This window comes from Poecilia reticulata, chromosome 3 (genome assembly GCF_904066995.2).
Source record: "Poecilia reticulata chromosome 3, P_reticulata-male-v2, whole genome shotgun sequence".
Classification (NCBI taxonomy): domain Eukaryota; kingdom Metazoa; phylum Chordata; class Actinopteri; order Cyprinodontiformes; family Poeciliidae; genus Poecilia; species Poecilia reticulata.
Window position 1 is genome coordinate 33884054 of NC_088832.1, and position 20914 is coordinate 33904967.

Genomic DNA, 20914 nt, shown 5'->3' on the forward strand with positions numbered 1-20914 from the left:
TGCTTTTCACTGCTGTGGGGGAAATTAGAGGTTTGGATGAACCGCATAACCTTTTTATTGGTTTGTGCCCTGCTGGTTTTGTTGATTCCTCGCCTGGGTTTCATTGTTTTGACTCCTCTTTTGACTCCAGCTCCTCCTTGACGCAGTGAGCAAAGAGTTAAACGTGTGTGTTCGTAGCGCAGCTCCTGTGTGAGGATCTGGTGGGACGGCTGCCAGGTTCACTCCTCCTCCAGGGCGCAAACTCTGGAATGTGTTTGAGGAGAACCAGAGAGATTTCTCTAATCACTTTTATTGTTTTGCTCTGCTGATCCTGATCCATCAACCTCACAGGGCCGCTTTGTTATTTTTAGTCCCATCTACCGTTTGAATAGATTTATGTTCCTGTTAGATTCCTGGAGAAATATAAAAAAGGCTTTGTTGGAGCTCCATCCATACCATTTGTCTTTGACAGAATGACATCCCATCAATCTGTGCCTGGTGTTTTCTGAGCAGTCATTACAGGTTGATGACAATAGCTATCTGCGTCATGACAGCTTTAAACATGCAGGATGTCTCTGCAGATTGATGCTGCTGAGCAGCTGTTAGCATTCACAGCACAGAAAGCAGGAGGGAAGACATGAACATTTAGCTGGTTTTGACTTTTGACAACGATTGTCTTCCATAAATGCCAAATTTGTAGCATGTCAATACTTTCCTCCACCTGAGCTGAAAATATCTGCAGCTCCCCCAGCTCCTCTGTACTAAGGAGGGAAATTCTTACGTTAGTTGGATGTGAAGCGTATTAGGACCCTTTAGACAGGAAAAAACGTAGGAAGGATTAGATTAAACTATGGATTTTTCTAGAAAACGATATTTCTGAGCTGGAAAAGTCAAAAATATTCTATTTGAGAAATTTTAAAGAAAAACCTCAGAAGCTTCGGAGTCTGAGGAGTCAAAAATCGATCATTTTTGACTTTTGAAATGTCCACATTTTTTCTAGAAAATGTCTGAGATTAATTTCAAAATGTGATTTGTTTTCTAGCTATTTATTTGTTTATTTTTTTACTTTTCAAGCTTAAAAATTTGGTTGTTTTTCTTTCTAGAAACTCTGAGATTAATTTCCAAATTTGTCTGAACTTTTTGGTGGAAATTTTCTCATCTTTTCCTTAATATGCCGTCATAGTTGGATGCCATTTTATGTTATATTATTCCGGGGGGGCGTGTTTCTTGGGCAAAAACCGTTAGTGAAACGGTCACTGGGACTGACTAGTATATATTTCATTGAGGGAAACCTGGAATGCAGCGTTCATAACAAACACGTGTTCATCTGCTCTACCGCTAGCAAACAACCGTACTGATTAAATAACATAAAAGTCAAGCAGTTCCCTAAAAGTCCAACAGATGGCAGCAATGCACCATGCAAAACAAAACACCCACAGTTTACAGGACACACTTCCTGCTAAAGAGCCCCCTGGTGGTTGAAGAAAAATCCACATATAAACCGGAAAATATGAATATGAAAAAAAATCTGAATGCTCTCTGGTATTGTTCAGGGGGCCCGACCACATGTGGCGGCGGGCCGGATCCGGCCCGCGGGCCGTAGCTTGGGAACCACTGGTCTAAATGGTCAATTCAGGCTAAATAGTGTAAATAGTTTCAATGTTTGTCTGGTGTTTTCTTGGGCGTCAGCGTTGTGTTTTTGGCTCTCTGACTGCTGCAGGCCCCTTGGAGTTCGGACGGGGGTCCATCCAGTGACGCCTCACCGGGGCGTCCGGCGCGCGCCCGGCGGCAGCTGCATTTCAGGAACGCGTGGGCGGCGTGGAGCGGCTGGTCTGTCTGCTCCCGCAGCTGTGGGGGCGGAGCCTCGGTGCGAACTCGCACCTGCATCACCAGGTGATGATCTGTCGTCTGGCCTTCAGGGAATTTCCTGCTGGAGCTTTTAGTAAATGTAAACTGTTATTATCCTCATGACTCTGGACCATCTTGAGGTGGAAACATTTTGTTTTTCTGGATTTGGTAACAAAAAAAAACATCAACATTTACTTAGTGAGATTACAATCTTTCATCAGATGTTAGTTTAGGATGAAACTTTAGGATATTTAAATTATAGTCTAAATATTTAAATTCACATTTTGCACATTTATGCTTCCTTTTCAGTCTGTACTTCTAAAAACAGCCTAAGTGCTTATAAAACAACCATCTGGTTCTTGGTAATAAGTTGAAGGTTTTCATTTAATCTCAATTTGGGATCAATAAAGTATTTTTGAATTTGAATTTTTGTGTCTGGAAAATGAACAGTTTAAAAAATGTAACATATCACCAGGCACTGCCCGTTACCTAGCAACCCCGGCAAGCCCAGACTGTTACCTAGCAACCCTGAAGAAGCCCAGGCCGTTACCTAGCAACCCAACTGAACCCAACAGAACTGACCAGACTAAAATCTCATTATCCAAGAATAAGTTTGTGCAAAAAACATGCAACCTGACGTGTAATATTTCTGCTAATAAGCTGTTTTTGTGTGCAGGAATCCGGTGGGCGGACCGTGTGCCGGAGATCCCAGACAGTACAAGATCTGCAACACCAAGGTCACTGCAGCTCCAGGGTTTCCTCCCTCAGAGAAAATCTGTCCGTTTTACGACAATGGCCGATGTTTGCTTTACAAATTGGTCTCATAGGCGTGTCTGAGAGGCATTTCAGGGCGTGAAGTTTCACTGGTTACCGCTGGTAGGCTGCGCCGGGATGCGTGTGTGGGATGGATGGACTTTTGTCTCTGGTTATTTTTTATGTTTAAAACCAGAAGTTATATTTTTCCTTCTCTGTCGTATCTGAATGTAAAACCTTCAGGAATTTTTCACATGATCAATCAGTCAAATCTGTTTTATTTCTCTGCTTTAGTCTCAAATCATTTTTGCTCATCTAGAAACTAAACATTAAAACACGAGGAAACTTTCAGCCAGCTGTAATCAGAAGTTCATCCACGTCCTCTAAACATGAGCTCGGCTTTTTATAAAATGTGTTTTTCTTGTCTGCAGGTTAATTCTGAAGATGATCACCTCGATGTTTCAGCGTGTCATGATGCATGTCTGTGTTTGTGCAGGCGTGTCCTCCGGGCTCGGAGGACTTCAGAGAGATGCAGTGTGCTGCGTTCAATGACCGGCCGTTGGTGTCCGGAAACTCCTTCAGATGGACAACGTTTCACGGAGGTCAGATGGAAAAGAACAACCTGAGCAGCCATCTTGGTTTCCATCAAGAGCAAAATGCTGCAATTTTTACAACCTGGAACTAGAATACAGCAACTTAAACTGTCTTCTGATTGGTCCTTTAGATTTGCTACCGTCCAATCAGTTGAAAGCATAAAGATTGATGTTATACACTGCAAAAATGCAAAATCTTACAGAATATTTTTGGTCTAGTTCCAAGTGGAAATGTATTGTTGAAATAAGACAAAACTAACTTAACTTTTCAGCAAGAAATCAGATCTTGTTTGAAGTTGATAATTTATTAATATTGATGAACAGTATTTGTTCCATATGCAGATTACTTCAGTTATGTAAAAAATGTCTTAAGTGAAATAATGTGACAAATTGCATCGGAAAAAAAATTAGTAAATTTTTTTTACATGTAATCAAAAATGAACAAATTACTAAATTTGTAACTCAATTTTGTAATTGAGTTACAAAATGAACTAAATGTTTGAAGTTGTATCACCTGTTTTCTTTTTTCAGTGTGGAACTGGTTTTTCATTCATGTGTTTTTAAATGTGTGGTTTTGTTTTATGAGTCGTTGAAGTGGTTTGCACTTCAGAGCCTCCGTAGGACTCAGATTTTCCCAAGTTGAACAAAACTGAACAGTTTCTGCAGATATAAACTCCGTTTTGAAATTTCCAATACGCACACGAATCATTTCCACATGTGCAATCCTTCATTTCACAACCGTTTCATCTCACTTTACCAACTTGATCTCCAAGTACAAATGAAATTTAGCACAAGCCGTTCTGTCTGATACCATCAACCAGCGATAAAACGATGCTGCCTCAGCGCTGACTTCTGATTTGTGAAACATATTTTCGCGTCTTGCTGACTTTTATCGCAGCTGGGAAGCCTTGAAAGCTCACAGGTGTCTCCTGCTGCAGGTGTTATTGTGATTTTCTCCCATATCTGCCAGTTTCTTCCAGATCTTTCCCACTCCTCGTTCCCATTTCCTGCATTTTATGCGTCTCTCTCTCCCCCCCAGTCCTGTTTCCTTTTATCATGTCTTGTTCCATAAAGACGAATGATTTACTGACTGCAGCTTTTCCCCGCCAGGCTCCAGCCCCTGTGAGCTCAGCTGCCTGGCGCTGGGACACAACTTCTACTACAACTTTGGTCACGTTCTGGACGGTACGGCCTGCGACCCGGAGGCCGGAGCTGTGTGTGTCAACGGACGCTGTCTGGTAAATGACAACAACACCTGGACGTGTGTGTTAGTCACAGTTTAAAACTCATCAGCATTGAGTTTCACACATTATTTATCAAAATAAGCATCATATAAACCAGTCAAAATGCTCTGGGCTAAGAAAATAAAACTAAAACTAAAATCAAGCACAGAAAGTCATGTTTTTTTTTTTTTTTTGTTGTAGGAAAAAGGATCTTGCATGTTTGATATTAAAAAGAATTATAATTATTAAATTATTTGGGTCACTTTGTTCCAAAACACTTTTTACATTTGGCCAAGTTTTTATTAAATTAAATTATTTAGGTGCAGCAAAATCAGCTTTCCAGTAAAAATCTTTGAATAAAAAAAAAAACATTTTGTTTTTACTTAACATTTTTCCATTGTAGGATAATAATATTGATCATTTTATCCAGAATAAAAACAAAGTATCCTTATGCGTAAACCATCTGCAGAAAATCTGCTTTTGTCCTGAAGCTCTGCACTGCAAAAACACAAAATATTACCAGTTTTTTTTTCTAGTTTTTAATGCAAATATCAGAAACTTGAAATAAGACAAAACTAACTTAAAAGTTACTTTTCAGCAAAATATAAAAGCTTGAACTATGTAATCAATATTTTTGGAATATTTATGGCCCATATTTTGCTGAAAAGTTACTTTTGTCATATTTAAAGTATTTGTACTAGCTTGAAAAGGTTCTGGGCTTTTGCAGTGTGTTTTATTTTAGCATCAGTTTATCCTTTGCTTTGGGTTTTATTTAAATATTTATTGATTTTGTAACTCAAATTGTTTGCTCTAGAAATAAACTGTAACTTGACTGGTTAAGTTTGTTTGATCTGGATCGGCTCCATCTGTGAGTCAGCTGAGTGGAAAACAAGCAGCTCTTCTCCTTCTGGAGCTAAACGCAGGTTAAGTTTGGGAAACGCTGGCCTCGGCTGCTGAAGACGAGGCGTAAGCGATGCTGACCGCTCTGACCGGAGCTCTCAGGAGAAGCGAGTCCCACGCTGGGCGTTTGGGCCAGAGTTCACTCATCAGTGTGGACTGCAGCCTTCAGGAAGCATTACAGCTCAGCTGAGTCTGCAGCAGGTTATTCTCACACAGATGGAGACGAACGCGCATCTGCTGCACAATATGTGATACTCAGGAGAGACGTCTGCTAGCAGAGGGACGCACAGCTGAGCGCCGGGATTACGGAGTCTCTGTGTTTACATGTGTCGATGTGTGTGTGTTTCTGGGCATGCTCTCTACGGCATTTGGTGTAAATAAGCGGATTTATGGGCCGTGGTGTCAGGCAGGGAGAGGTCAGAGCAGCCGAGGCTGAAACAGGAAGCAGATGCAGCCTGCAGCTGGTGATGAGGAGCACAGGTCAAAACGTGAGATCAGTCCAGGGCCGGTCAGCTCCAGGCCTCCAGGCCGGTCTCCTGCCACTACTTGAACACACCTGAGTCAAATAATGAGGTCATTAGCAGGACTCTGGACAACCTGTCTGCACTTAGGAGGTGATTCAGCTGTTGGATCCAGGTGTGTTGGACCAGGGAGCCGTCTAAGAGTTGCAGGACTCCGGCCGTCCAGGACCAGGACTGCTGAGCCCTGGATCAGCCTGAAGAACACACGGCTGCTTCAGAAAGGCTGCAGCGCATCCTCAGCAGGGCAGCCGAAATAATCCCACCTTATGTCCTCTAACAAGGACAAACTTCAGTCTATCTTATTGTGATTTTTTTTTTGTGAAAATCATATTTTGCATAAAAGTAATGTGTTGTATTGAGCTCGTTTTCAGTCTCTAGATCAAGGGTATCAAACGCTGTCCTGCAACTTTTAGCTGTGCCTCTGCTGCAGAATAATTAGCAGGACTAACTGATCTGCACAAGGAGGAGGTAATGAAGCCATTTCATTCCAGTGTTTTGTACCTGTGGCACATCTAAAACCTGCAGGACAGCAGAGGACTGGAGTTTGACACCTTGTTCCAGATACATGCTGAAAGTTTGACACATTGGAGGCGACGCTAACTGAAAAGCTAGTCACGCTAACAATAACCCTAATGTTTGCCAGTCATAAACATTAGCAAACGTTGATTCCAAAGGGAAATGAAATAAATTATTTATTATTTGTCAAATAATAATAAATCACTTTTGACTGTATCTAGAAAAACTGATTTAGGTGAAGCACTAAATTTAGCAAAAACACTAAAGTGGTCATCTAAAAATGAGTTAGTTAGCATATTAGCAGAAACCTGCACAACACTCCAAAGAATAGATTTGCAGTTGTGAACTACATTGTGTTGATCTATCACATACAACCCCAGACAAAATACTATTTTTGTGGACGTAATGAGAGAAAATATAAAGTCTGTCTGAATGTCGCAGGATTTCTAACTGTGTCTAAACTCTGCAGTGTTGAAAGTAAACAGAAAGAATCCCAGAGCTTCACCTGGAGGCATTTAGAATAGCATAGTGTATCGGAAAAACAGTTTGCTTCTCAATTCAGAGTTTATCCCAGAGTTTATCAGCCCAGATAATGAACGTATGCTCAGCTCTTATATTCGTTATTTGCTGGTTTGGTCGCTGCTTTCCTGAGGCCCAGTGAACTCTGTGCCACTATGTCACAAGGAGCTCATTTCCTGTTGTGCTCACACAGACTCTCAGGGTGTTTTGTGTCTTCAAAGCGGCTTTCTGAGGATGATTACAGGTTCTCTAGATTGTTGCTCTCTGCCCTGGGATCCTCCCCGTTGATTAACTCGCTCTGCAGAGATGAAGGCGAACAGGGAAAGCAATCATCGCTCCTGCTGCAGGATGCTCCACAGGCTGCAAACCATCCAGCTCATCCTCTTTGTCTTTAGCTTTGACATTTTTTATGTTTTACCAAACAACCTTTCCAAACTCCTGTTCCCTTACGAGCCCCAGAGATGCTGTTTTCCCCCAAATGTTAGCTGGAGATGAGGAAATACAATGTCAGAGGCAAATAATCTGAGCCTGAGGGGACGATTACTTGGCTGTATCAAAGCGGAGTGCACTGTAAAAACGCAACATCCTACCAAATACCTGCTGTTGTTTCTAGTGCACTTAAAATAAGACTAAACTAACTTTCAAGTAACTTTTCAGCAAAATACATGAGCTTGTTTTCACTAATAACTATTGAACATTGATTTAAAAGTTTTACTGGTAGATTATTATCGCTCATAAGACATTTTCCCGTGTTGTGATAAAATCTGCCGGTGTAACTAGTGATTTTTATTAATATTTAAGAATCATTGACTTAAAACAAGCTAATGTACACTGCAAAAACAGAAAATCTTACCAAGTATTTTCTAGTTTCTCTTTTAATACACTTGAAATAAGACAAAACCAACTTGGAAGAAATTTTCAGCAAGATATACGAGTTTGTTTTAAGTCAGTATTTCTTTAATATTGATTTAAAAAGTAATAGTTTTCACTTATAACAAGACATTGAACTACCTTTTAGTGGAAATATCTTAGAACATTTGAAATATTATAAACTTAACAAGTAAACTTGTTTTCAGTGTATAATTCCTTAATTTTGATCAAAAAGTAGTTACACTACTGCAGATTTAGTAAGGAATTGTTTTAAAACAAGCTCTTATCTCACTAAAAATGTACTTTTGTAGGTTAGTTTAGTCTTATTAAAGACATTTACAGTAGAAACTGGACAGGACTTTGTGTTTTTGAAAGGTTTCCCATTCGTGTTTCCTGCAGAAGCCCGGCTGCGACTCCATCTTGGGTTCGACGCAGCAGGAAGATGCCTGCATGGTGTGTGGAGGGCACAACACCACCTGTCTGCACCACAAGAGTGTGTACCAGAGCAGCGGGCTGGAGGCAGGTAGGACACACACACACACACACACACACACACACACTCACTCATGCCACACACCATCATGCCTTTCTGCCTCAGGAATGCGATGAAGTGGTTTCAGAAAGCCGTGTGAGGATAATTCCTGCCTCTCGTCTTCCTTTCACACCCAACAGCTATTAGTCATTCAGGCTTATTTAGCAGAGTGTTATTACCCGACTGAGTGAATATTAACCATGGAAACAGCTCTGCAACACAAAGGTGATTGGCTGCTTTCCCAGAAGGGCTCCAGCTAACGGCACATTTAAAATGACTGTGGTTAAGATTTCAGGGAGAAAAATCTCCCAGCAGTTCTGGCTTATTGCCACCGAAACATTTTTACCTCCACTGGCACCTGCAGGTTCACGATAATATAGGGTCTGACTGCATGCTGTGGAGAAAACTAAATGTTTTTCTTCCCTTGTATCCATCTGCAACAAACCTTGAACAGGAAATAATAACAGCTTGAGGCAAACTGACGAGTGATTGGAGGGTTATCTTTTACAGGCTGAGCGCTGTAAATTTTATAGCGCCTTGTAAACCGAGAGAAATCATTGTCAAAATGACGACATTGTGTGATGATTATGTACTAAAGTATTACAATATTAGGATTGTTTTTCTATTTTTAGACCCAGTGATGAGAACCTGCAGAGTTTTGCATCTAGAAGCTGCATAAGTTTTAGGTTTTTGGGGATATTTAGGACGGTGTCATCTGCATACGGGTGATCGTCTTCGCCTAACTGAGGCATGTTGACGTGTTTGTGAAGAATCAGAGACAAAAATACTCCAACTTTCATTCTGTAGTCGAGTTTCTGCAAACACCATTATTTGCTGGTATGTTTCTAATAACTCCACATTCGTCCCAACAACCTGAAATTCATCTGGTTAATGTTTACATCATTCATCAGTTTGCAAGTGTAGGAAAATAATTTCTCCTCTATTCCAGAAGCAAAGCGGGATTGTAGAAGCTGCCAGTGGACATCCTAAATTTATAAACAATTAAACCAAATATTAATATAAATTTGCATTAAAATGTTGTTTTAGGCATATAGAAGTGTCAATTGCATAGAAATGACTGTGTCCATCTGGGTAAGATTTAGTCTCACATGATGTTTGCGAAGCTTCAGAGGTAAAAATACTTTGAGTTTTACAAGTCAAATTTAAACGTTTCACAGAAGTGTTTAACTTCCAGAGCTAGGAAGTAGAAACAGGAGCAGTGTCTTGTTAAAATGATAAAGCTTATCATTATAATCAAGTATCGCTTCTGCTTCGGTTTCTGCGAATTCCTAAAGCTTGTGTTTGTATTTGCCAGGCGGGCCGTTTGGATACAACGAAGTGACGATGATCCCGGCTGGAGCCACTCACATCCGAGTCACCGACAACAGCAGGAATTATCTGGGTAAGAGATATCGCTACCCTTCACTCGCTTTAAAACTTATTATTACAACTGCTCCCCGGAGACCGGCCAGCGGCTCGCTGTCCGTCTGCTTTCTGCACCAGGCTTCTTCTTTCCAAGTAACATAATCTCTAAGGTTATCTATTCTCATCGCTGTGTTGGCGACGCAAATAAAACAGACCCAGAATGGCTCAGGCTGTGGTTTGGGAGGGATGCAGAGCATCTGTTTTCATCTGCTGCTATGGAAACCGCCTTAAATAACCACACCATCATTTGTTCCTCTGTCACCCTGAAATCTTTAACAGCTTCGCCTGAAAAATCCATCATCAGAAGCATTTGAATCGGTTTGTACGACTACTCAGTAACTCCATTCACTGTTATTGATCGTCAGCGCTGCAGAACGGTCGATCCCAATTTGTGATCAACGGAAACTGGAAGATCAGCGTTCCCGGTGAGTACAGCGTAGCTGGAACCAAGCTGCTGTACCGGCGTTCTGCAGACACCTGGGAGAGCTTCGAGGTGCCAGGACCGACCCAGGAAGACCTGCATCTGATGGTGAGAGCTGTTTCACGAAGCAAGGCAATAACAACCAGGGATGCGCTGATTTATCGGTGGCAGTTTCCTTAAATGTATCAGATCGGTGGTCGGCCGATATTTAGATTGACGACACGTGAAGCCGATCTTATCTAAGTCAGCAAACTTAGTGGGAAAACACTGTTAAACCAAACAAACAGTTAAAGGATTGAGTGTGACTATAACTATTTATTTCTTAGGTAATTTGAGTAATTTTGAATGAAACAGCTCTATATCCTTGCTAACGACAGAAAATACATTGGAAGAAAAATGTATCCCTTGTTGTCCCTTTGTGGGGAAATTCATGATTACCAGCAGTGAGCAGGAAAAATAGAAACATGCTGATTCACACAAAGCTAAAATATAAATACAATAAGACTCTGTACACAAGGAACAAATTTACAACATCAGAAAAAAAACTGTTTAGTCCTTGAAGTTGGCATACTCAGATTAAAAACAATTACTGTCATAATTATTGGTTTGGTTTCACCGATTGGTTGGTTGGCATCATCTGCTGAAGTATCAGGTCCCATAAAGCCACCAGAACAAAGAGCTGATTTTATCCGGGGGATAACAGCAGGATTATGGGAATTAAGGAGAATCTGTGTTGAGCAGCGGCTTTAAAACTCCAAAGTTAGCATAAAGTTTAGTCTGCTTAATTCAGACTGGAACAATGAAAACGCTGAGCTTCGGCTTCCCTCATCTTCCTGCTGGTTTTTTATGCCATTTAACACACCAGTTTAGCTCAAAACTGCGTCAGTTTCTCCCATTTGTTGTGGTTTTTATAAACACAAAACAGAGGTCAGATCTGCCAGCATTTATAAACTATACTGCTGATATTAAGACGTTTGTTTGCAGATGTAATAAGACCATCTCTGAAGAGAGAAAGCCATTTCCATGCGCCGCTGTCCTCTGTGGAAACCATCACTCGACTTGCTTTGGAGGAAAAAAAATCGTACAAATGCGAACAACATTAAAGCCGCAGAAACTTTTATGAAAAATATTTTCTTACATATTTGTTAAAACTGTCACTATAGTAACAGTGTGTTATGAGACGGGTAGTCTGTGAAAAAAACTAACTCCTCTACCTTCTCCCAGTGCTAAATAGAAACAGCCAATCAGAGCCAGGAGGCGGATCTTAGTGCTGTCAATCATCCCTGTGTGCGTGCTGCTTATGAAACAGCTTTTCCTCGTCGGCACAACCTGTCGTTTCTGCTCAGGCTAGTTAGTGTAGCCACAGATGATGGCACATAAACAGCTTTCTTGTAATGGTGAGTTGTTTTTCCACCATTTAGCACCAAAATATATTTTTTTAATAAAAGTTACATAACACAACTTTAAGCCCTTTAGTTTGAATCCATTTCAATCCATCGTATCAAACCAGAAACACCAATGTAAACACTTCCGCTCTGTTTGGCTGGTTAACTGATATATTTACCAATTAGTAACTGATTGGTTGACTTTTTTTTTTCTTTTTTTGTAAACATGATTCTGTTTTCTTGTGTTCAGGTTCTGGCGACAGACAGAAACCCAGGAATCGAGTATGAGTACTGGCTTCCACTGGACCAGTACGCCCAGTACCACGGCAGGAGGAGTCCTCTGCGACAGGCTCACCACACAGCCAGCTACTTCCCCAGAGGCCAGCCCACCACGCCAACCACCACCTCCAGGGCGCCGCCCAGCACCGCCCGGAAACCCCACTGGAGTGAGTTAAACACACAGGCTTGCGTGTTCTCACTGAAGCAGAAAACATTTATAAAAAACTGAAAAATAAGAATAAGATGCAGCACAGTGAGGGCAAATCTACCTAAAGTATGTGCAGGTGACGGGTAATTTAAAGCGGATCTTCTATGCATAATTCAGGTTTTGCATGTCTTTGCACTTCGATTTGGGCCTTTGCTGCTTCAAAACCCGACCCAGGTGCTTAAACAAACCATCCAACTGGCTTTTGGTGTCTGGAAAATGAGATGTTTCAAAAACCTTCCGTCACAAATCAGCAGGTACTGCCCCTCAACTAGCCACCCCAGTGAAACCTAGCCTGTTAGCTAGCAACCCAAGCTGAGCTCCAGCATGTTTGGTCAGTTGGTTTTACCAATGTATGTCCTGTACAATGGCTGCTGGAAAAGACAAATGTTTTGTTGTTGACCTGCCAGCTGCAGGTCAAAAGGTCAACATTGATTTTTGAATCGGCTCATTTTCCAGACACCAAAAAATGTATAGACAAGAAACAACTGGGTGTTTGTTTGTGTTTTAAGCGCTTGTTGTTTTTAGAGGCAGTTGAGACCCAAATGGAAGTATAAAAACTTGCAAAATGTGAATTTTGACTGGTGCGTCCCTCTTTAAGAGCCATCCTTTAATGTCCACAGAGCAACTTTCGGCTCCGGAGCTGCAGGTTGATCTTTCTGAGAGGAAACCGCAGAGCCAAGATTAAATTGGTTCCAATTATTGTAATTGCACAAATTAGAGCGAGCCCATTTGGGTTCAGAGAGTGAAAACATCTGTGGTGATTCACCTTTACCCCGCCGCTGACCTCCCTGATTCAGAGGAACGCAGCTGCTTTATCTGCACTAATAAGTGTGGATTGCAAACACGCTGGATTCCTGCTCACCTCCCCGATGTTCCTGAGCCACATGGAAATCTGCTCCCATCCGATGAGGCCATGAATCCAAGCAGCTTCTTGGAAAATCCTTTCCAGCTGGTGGATCGCAGCCAAACTGAACCCATCTCAAATTGTTACCAGAAAAACGTGGGAAAAGGTGAGCCTGGAGGCGGATTTATGAGGTTGAGTGGTGCGTCGTCCTAAAGTATAACCGAGATGAGAAAGCTCTGCGAATCCCTAAAATCAATCAACACGAACAGCTTTCCACTTTTAATATGTTTCTGAAATGCTCCCATGTCTTCTTCAATCGTACTTTTCTTTGGGTCTTTATTTCTTGTTTAAAAACATCTGCAGTTAAACTCTTTTATTTTGAAAAAGTGTCATATTAGCTTGTGACGCCGCTGTCATAAAAGCTGCCAGTTGCATAAATTCTCTCTGCTGCTGCTCGTTAAGCCAAGTCATTTCAGGACAGTCAGTATATTTATGAATTCTCCTCAGATGAATTACTTTTATTTATTATATGTTCTTTCTGTTTTAACCATTTATTTCTGTGCAGAATGGTTTACAGATGCAAAGGTTTTCCTATTTGTCCTACAGAACTTCAGACTTTAATGCGTTTTATTGGGCTTTCTTGTAAAAGACCAAAAAAAAAAAAAAAAAACATACTAATAAAGTGGAAGGAAAATATAAAATTTGTAACATTTTTCACGAAAAAATCGGTATCAACAACAAAACACTTGTCTTTTCCAGCAGCCATTGTACAGCGCATATAGTGGTAAAACTAACTTAAGTGCTGGAGTTCTCCTTGGGTTGCTAGGTAACGGGCTGATCTTCCCCGGGGTTGCTAGGCAACGGGGCAGCGCCTGCTGATTTGTGATGTTACATTCTGGAGGTTTTTGAATTGGTTCATTTTCCAAAAACCTATGAATAGAAAAAAGTTGGGTGAATTTTTTTTTTAAGCGCTTTGGTTGTTTTTAGAAGCAGCTGAGATCCAAATGGAAGAATAAAAACATGTAAAAAGTATAAGAACTTTTTGCTCCTTGGTTACCTAAAAGTCCAATAAATTCCATTAGTACTAGTCTGTCATTGTATTGTGACAAATTGTAAAAAGAAAAAAAAAAGGTTTTAGGACAGAAGAACATTTTATTAAGTGTCACTGGAATCATGATCAACAATAAGAAGAATCCATCCATCCGTCCGTCCGTCCGTCCGTCCGTCTTATCCGGGGTCGGGTCGCGGGGGCAGCAGCTTCAGAAGGGAGGCCCAGACTTCCCTCCTCAGCCTCTTCCAGCTCCTCCAGGAACCCCAAGGCGTTTCCAGGCCATAGAGAGACATCGTCCCTCCAGGTGTCCTGGGTCTCCCCTCCTCCCGGTGGGACCTGAACTCCTCACCAGGGAGGCGTCCAGGAGGCATCCTGACCAGATGCCCGAGCCTCAACTGGCTCCTCTCGACGTGGAGGAGCAGCGGCTCTACTCTGAGTCCCTCCCGGATGACCGAGCTTCTCTCTCTAAGGGAGAGCCCAGCCACCCTGCGGAGGAGGAAACCAATTTTAGCCGCTTGTACCCGTGATCTCGTTCTTTCGGTCATGACCCAAAGCTCATGACCATAGATGAGGGTGGGAACGTAGATCGACCGGTAAATCGAGAGCTTCGCTTTTTGGCTCAGCTCTCTCTTCACCACGACGGACCGGTACAGCGCCCGCTTCACGGCAGACGCTGCCCCAATCCGCCTGTCGATCTCCCGCTCCCTTCTTCCTTCATTCGTGAACAAGATCCCCAGATACTTAAACTCCTCCACTTGAGGCAGGACGACCCCCCTGACCCGGAGAAGGCACTCTACCCTTTTCCGGCTCAAGACCATGGCCTCGGATTTGGAGGCACTGAGCCTCATCCCGGCCGCTTTAATAACAAATAAGAACAATAAGAAGAATCTAAAACAAAAACGAAAAGTGACTTTTCATGTAAGAAAACATGACAAATTAATTATCCACCGATCCTGAAAAGCAAAACAAAAGAAAGACGGAGAACTGTAACAGATTAAATAAAAAAAAAGTGTGACCAGTAGGTGGGCAGATCGATCCAAAACATTGGTAAAATAGATACCAAGTCAGTCTCAATATTTTAGTTTTGTACCATAAAAAGATTTACCTAAATATGTAGCTTATCAAACTTTAGGAAGATCTGCAGTCTGTAGTTCACACAAAGCTGTTTGTTTTCTGTCTTCCAGTGTTAAATGACCTAAATCCTCAGCGTCTCCCGGCTCCCGGCCTCCACCCGCAGCCTCCTCAGCAGCCAATCAGCCGCCTGGAGCGCGAGGAAAGCCACAGGAACCTCCTTCCTCTGGCTCCACCCGGAAGTACGAGCGCCGCTTCCTCATCATCGCTTCAAAATGTTGCTCAGACTTCACGGAGTTCTGCAGAAACTTCAGCTCAAACACGAGCTGCGCAGTCAAAAATGAACAATGTTCGGGTTATTCAGCCTGTCATCATTTTAACCAGGCGATTCATTTTAAATGTCAGTTTGAAACTAAATATTCTTCTCCAAAGTAAAAGTTTGGTCAGGATACTAAATATTTAGCTACACACTAAATAGTTATTTTTAGCTTGTTTGTAGTTTGAAAACCAATTGAATTAAGTAAATTAAATATTTAGTTTGTTAGCTAAACTTTTAGTCGGAAGCTAAAGGTTTAGCCAGCAAACTAAATATTCAGCTCCAGACTAAATATGTAGCTAGCAAGCCACATATCCAGCTTCAAAACATATTTGACTATCAAGCTAAATATTTATGTGAAGCGAAACATTTTGCTTAAAGCTGGATATTCGGCTCGCTAGCTAAATATATGTCTGAAAACAAAACATTAGCTTTTAGCTAAATATTTAGTTTGCTAATTAAATAAATTAATGAATACAATCTTGAAAATATACCGTATTTTCCGCACTATAAGGCACCTAAAAACCTTCATTTTCCTCAAAAGCCGACAGTGCGCCTTAAAACCCGGTGGGCCTTAAATATGGACCAATATTGAGCCACAACAGGTCTAGCAGCTACGGTAAGCAGCCGCCGACTTCATTTTCCCCGTAGAAGAAGAAGCACGCGGTGCATGCTGGGATAGTTGTCAGAACGCTGGTTGGTTGATAAAGTTTGATAATACATTTAAAGCCAGGAGGGGCGGCCGAAGAGAGACAGGATGCGGCGGCAGCGTGTCGGTTGGTCTGTGTTACCCAGGATGCAGTTGGGCACAATATCACAACACCAACACCGTGAGTGAAACAACGACTGGAGCAGCTACTATATAAAGTACTCTGGGACCAGTTCTTTACAAATGTAGATGTGTAATAATAGAGTACAGAACAAATTGGCAACCCAAAGTGAAGCGTCTATTCTATGCGCCTTATAATGCGGTGCATATGAAAAAAGTTTTAAAATAGGCCATTCATTGAAGGTGCGCCTTATAGTGCGGGAAATACGGTACTTTGAAAAATGAATACCGATTTTTTTTCTTTATTACACACTAAGCCAAATTATAGCTGCTAATTTTTGACTACATTTAATCATTGTAGACATGTCAGTTTAAGAATGTTTGGGCAAAATCCCCTGAAGATATTTTTATCAACAGCCTTGTGGTCTCCTGACTTCCTAACTTTTCTTCTTCTTGGTTTCTTCTTTAGAGAATTGTGGAAAATGTCAGAGAGTTAAAGGACGAAGGGAACGCCAGAGACAGTATTGCAAAAAGGACTTTGGTAAGGACTTTTGGTTTGGAGTTTATGAATTATTTAAAACATTCCTCAGTTAAAACATCAGACAGATGATTCCTGCAGTAAGAAAAGCCTTGAAAACATTTAGAGAGAACAGCGCCGTTTGGTTAATGGAGTTTTTATTCAGTTTCTAAACGTCTCAGTTTATTTAGATGCTAAAAGGTCCTCCACACTTACATCTACAGCTGTTCTCTATCGGTAAGATACTGACGGAGGCAGCTACTCCACACAATCCCACTCTGCATAAAGGGAACTATTCAACAGAAGTCGCTGTTTCTTGTTTATTTCTGTGGCAGTGTTTCGTGGCAGAGTTCTGGGGAAGCTGTACCGAGGCGAGGAGACGCGCTACGACGTCCAGATCATCCACACGTACCGGAACCGCTTCCGGCTGGAGCACCGCGAGTTCCTGTGGGTCCCGAACCTGTGCGACTGCCCCGACCTGCAGCCGGGGAAGCAGTACATCCTGATGGTGCGGCGCCACATCAACTACGAGCGCACGCTGAACCGCATCCTGCTGGAGGAGGACAGCTACGTGGTTCCGTACCGGCCCAGAGAGGACGAGCTGCTGCGGCCGCTCCAGAGGCTCTGCAGCAACAGAGGGATGAAAAGTCCTGCAGAAATAGACGAGGCGGTGTAGTCCGAGAGCGCCAGGCGCCAGAACTTTAAAACGGAAAACCTGAGGAGCCGAGCGGCTTCACTGGAGGAGGAAACGGGAACTTTTCAGGTTTTACTCTGAAATCTGCAGGGCCGGTCCAGAGCAATGCGAGTTGAGGGCTGATTGGGCCCCCCACACCACCAGGGGCCACCAAGAGCACCAAGCTAGCATCATTATTTTAAAATAATACAAACTAAATTTTATTACATGTGGAAAACATTTTTTGTTTTTATTAATATCGTCCTGTTTTCTGCTGCCTCTGTTGGGAAAATATAAAATCAAACTTGTCAACTTGTTTACTGTAAAAATAGCTAAAACAAAAAATCTTACCAAGTATTTTGTATGTTTTGTTTCTAGTGCAAATATCTTAGAACACTTGAAATAAAGCAAAACTAACCTTTTCTGAAACATATAGGAGCTTGTTCTACGCTAATAATGCCTTAATGATGATGAAAAACTACTTGTTCCATTGACTGGTTATTTTATTTGTAAAATGGGAAAAAAGTAAAATAATCTGCCAGTGGAACTCAAACCTTTTCATCAATATTAAGGAATTATTCAGTTGCTGAAAAGTTAGTTTAGTTTTATTCCAAGTGTACTAAGATATTTGCACAGAAACTAGACACTTGCTAAGATTTTGTTTTTGCAGTGTACCACTGTGCATTTCAAAGTCCGTATAATTGTTTAGTTTGCTGCTCCTGTAAGGTTAAAATCAGCAGCCATAGTAACACTGGTATGATGTAGGCTGATCGCAAATGATGCTAATGTTAGCAGCACAGGAGTGAAGAATCACCTGGTGTTGTCATGTAGGTATGGGCCCCTCCCCAAAGAAAAATCTGCCCAGGGCCCTGAAAAGTCTTGGACCGGCCCTGGAAATCTGACACATTCTGAATGCAGAGAACAAACGCCATGGTTATTTAAGAGACTAATTAAAGCACTTTAGGTGGGAGCGACGCGACGCCCACCTTAAACAAAAACCAAAGAGAAGGACAGCTGTGACTGAAAACAACCTTTTTCTCATTACTGTTTTTACACAGCAACCTCTTAGTTTCCGTTCTGTACAGTTTTTGTCTCGTTATCCACTTTTAGATTCAGCTGCAATGAATTTTACTGAGTTTCCTTCCTGTGACACATTACAGATGTTTTCTTTTCTCACTTTTTTGCAGCAGATATTTGTAGAAGTTGCAGCAGCAAATAAGGATAAGTCTGGAGTTTTTATACAGCTTTTAAAATTCAGCATTTTTGGCCTAATTCAAACCAAACGGCAGACTTAAGGTTTATGGAAAAGGTTTCTGCTGACATTCGTGAGGCTGGAGATGCTTCAAGATGGCAGAAATGCACTTTGTTCCACTCAGATGGATGTTAGTTTGCAAACTGATCCCACTTTTAAAAAGGCTAAACGAGACACAGACGACTTCCACTTGTCCCCTTTGGGCTTCTATTGATATATTTGTGGAGTGATTATAAAGACTTTAAAAAGATGAACTTGTGCAGAAGTTAGATTTTATTGCAGGTTTTTTATAATCCCACACAGGCTCAGCTGCGCCTTGTCATGGCTGCTGCCAGCAGTTATAAAATGTCTTTTAATTTGTTGAGGTGAGACGTTTTAACCTCAGCTTAACGATCACAATTGAGTGTACTTGATTTTTATTTCGTTTGCAGCGTAAAACTGATGGAAAAGTTCAATTCAAACAGCTGCTGGGAAAAAACTAAGGATTCAAGAATATGCAAAACACAAAGAAATCCACAGATTGGAATCTGCAGCTGCATAAATGGAGAAACTAAACATCTTTATTTCACTTGTAACAAAATATTTTTCCCACATTTTAAGTGAAATAATATACCTGTTAATCAATTTTAAGGAATTATTGACAGAAAAAATCTTGTAAGCATTCATCGTTCATGGTGATGTCAGATACTGACTGTTAATAACCTCTCAACATAACCGAGTTTTCTCCTTAAGAATCAGGAAAATGACCTGGAAGTTTCTCAAGAATATAACTTTCATCGCACCTTAGTGAGGTTCTTATTAATTATCGCATCTCTTACCAAAGATTTCATTCATTCTCAGCTGGTTTCAGCAGGTTTCATCTCAAACTTTCCTCTTTGTGAGAACGATTGTCTAAAAGACGGAATCCATTTATTCTGATTTTTCTAACCAGAGGAAGCTGCAGTTAAATCTGTTCTCATTGTTAAGAGTTTCCATCATTGCTTCATTTTTTTACATGTTGAACAAAGGTGCAGCTTCAGGGGAGAAACAGGAAACAACCATTTAGTGAAATGTGGGCGAGGCCTGTTGTGGCTGCAGCTCATGCTGGCTGCAGCTCATGTCTGCTGCAGCTCATGCTGGCTGCAGCTCATGTCTGCTGCAGCTCATGTCTGCTGCAGCTCATGTGTGCTGCAGCTCATGTCTGCTGCAGCTCATGTCTGCTGCAGCTCATGTCTGCTGCAGCTCATGTCTGCTGCAGCTCATGTGTGCTGCAGCTCATGTCTGCTGCAGCTCATGTCTGCTGCAGCTCATGTCTGCTGCAGCTCATGCTGGCTGCAGCTCATGTCTGCTGCAGCTCATGCTGGCTGCAGCTCATGTCTGCTGCAGCTCATGTCTGCTGCAGCTCATGTCTGCTGCAGCTCATGTCTGCTGCAGCTCATGTCTGCTGCAGCTCATGTCTGCTGCAGCTCATGTCTGCTGCAGCTCATGTCTGCTGCAGCTCATGTCTGCTGCAGCTCATGTCTGCTGCAGCTCATGTGTGCTGCAGCTCATGTCTGCTGCAGCTCATGTCTGCTGCAGCTCATGTGTGCTGCAGCTCATGTCTGCTGCAGCTCATGTCTGCTGCAGCTCATGCTGGCTGCAGCTCATGTCTGCTGCAGCTCATGTCTGCTGCAGCTCATGTCTGCTGCAGCTCATGTCTGCTGCAGCTCATGTCTGCTGCAGCTCATGTCTGCTGCAGCTCATGTCTGCTGCAGCTCATGTCTGCTGCAGCTCATGTGTGCTGCAGCTCATGTCTGCTGCAGCTCATGTCTGCTGCAGCTCATGCTGGCTGCAGCTCATGTCTGCTGCAGCTCATGTCTGCTGCAGCTCATGTCTGCTGCAGCTCATGTGTGCTGCAGCTCATGTCTGCTGCAGCTCATGTCTGCTGCAGCTCATGTCTGCTGCAGCTCATGTCTGCTGCAGCTCATGTCTGCTGCAGCTCATGTCTGCTGCAGCTCATGTCTGCTGCAGCTCATGTGTGCTGCAGCTCATGTTGTCTGCAGCTCATGTCTGCTGCAGCTCATGTTGTCTGCAGCTCATGTCTGCTGCAGCTCATGTCTGCTGCAGCTCATGTCTGCTGCAGCTCATGTCTGCTGCAGCTCATGTCTGCTGCAGCTCATGTCTGCTGCAGCTCATGTCTGCTGCAGCTCATGTCTGCTGCAGCTCATGTGTGCTGCAGCTCATGTTGTCTGCAGCTCATGTCTGCTGCAGCTCATGTTGTCTGCAGCTCATGTCTGCTGCAGCTCATGTGTGCTGCAGCTCATGTTGTCTGCAGCTCATGTCTGCTGCAGCTCATGTTGTCTGCAGCTCATGTCTGCTGCAGCTCATGTGTGCTGCAGCTCATGTCTGCTGCAGCTCATGTCTGCTGCAGCTCATGCCGGCTGCAGCTCATGTCTGCTGCAGCTCATGTCTGCTGCAGCTCATGTCTGCT

General features: G+C 42.4%; 1 protein-coding gene across 1 annotated transcript in view; it reads left to right on the forward strand.

Moving 5' to 3' along the window:
- adamtsl5 (ADAMTS like 5) overlaps positions 1-19665 on the forward strand; it is a 36216-nt gene extending 16551 nt beyond the window's left edge. Inside the window, exons 3-13 of the mRNA XM_008406054.3 lie at positions 1700-1872; positions 2504-2564; positions 3077-3182; positions 4284-4411; positions 8122-8245; positions 9570-9656; positions 10045-10208; positions 11736-11931; positions 15052-15180; positions 16493-16564; positions 16876-19665. Coding sequence (XP_008404276.2) covers positions 1700-1872; positions 2504-2564; positions 3077-3182; positions 4284-4411; positions 8122-8245; positions 9570-9656; positions 10045-10208; positions 11736-11931; positions 15052-15180; positions 16493-16564; positions 16876-17216 — 1581 coding nt within the window. The 3' untranslated portion in view covers positions 17217-19665. The remainder of the gene's footprint in view (positions 1-1699; positions 1873-2503; positions 2565-3076; positions 3183-4283; positions 4412-8121; positions 8246-9569; positions 9657-10044; positions 10209-11735; positions 11932-15051; positions 15181-16492; positions 16565-16875) is intronic.
- Positions 19666-20914: the final 1249 nt, after the last annotated feature.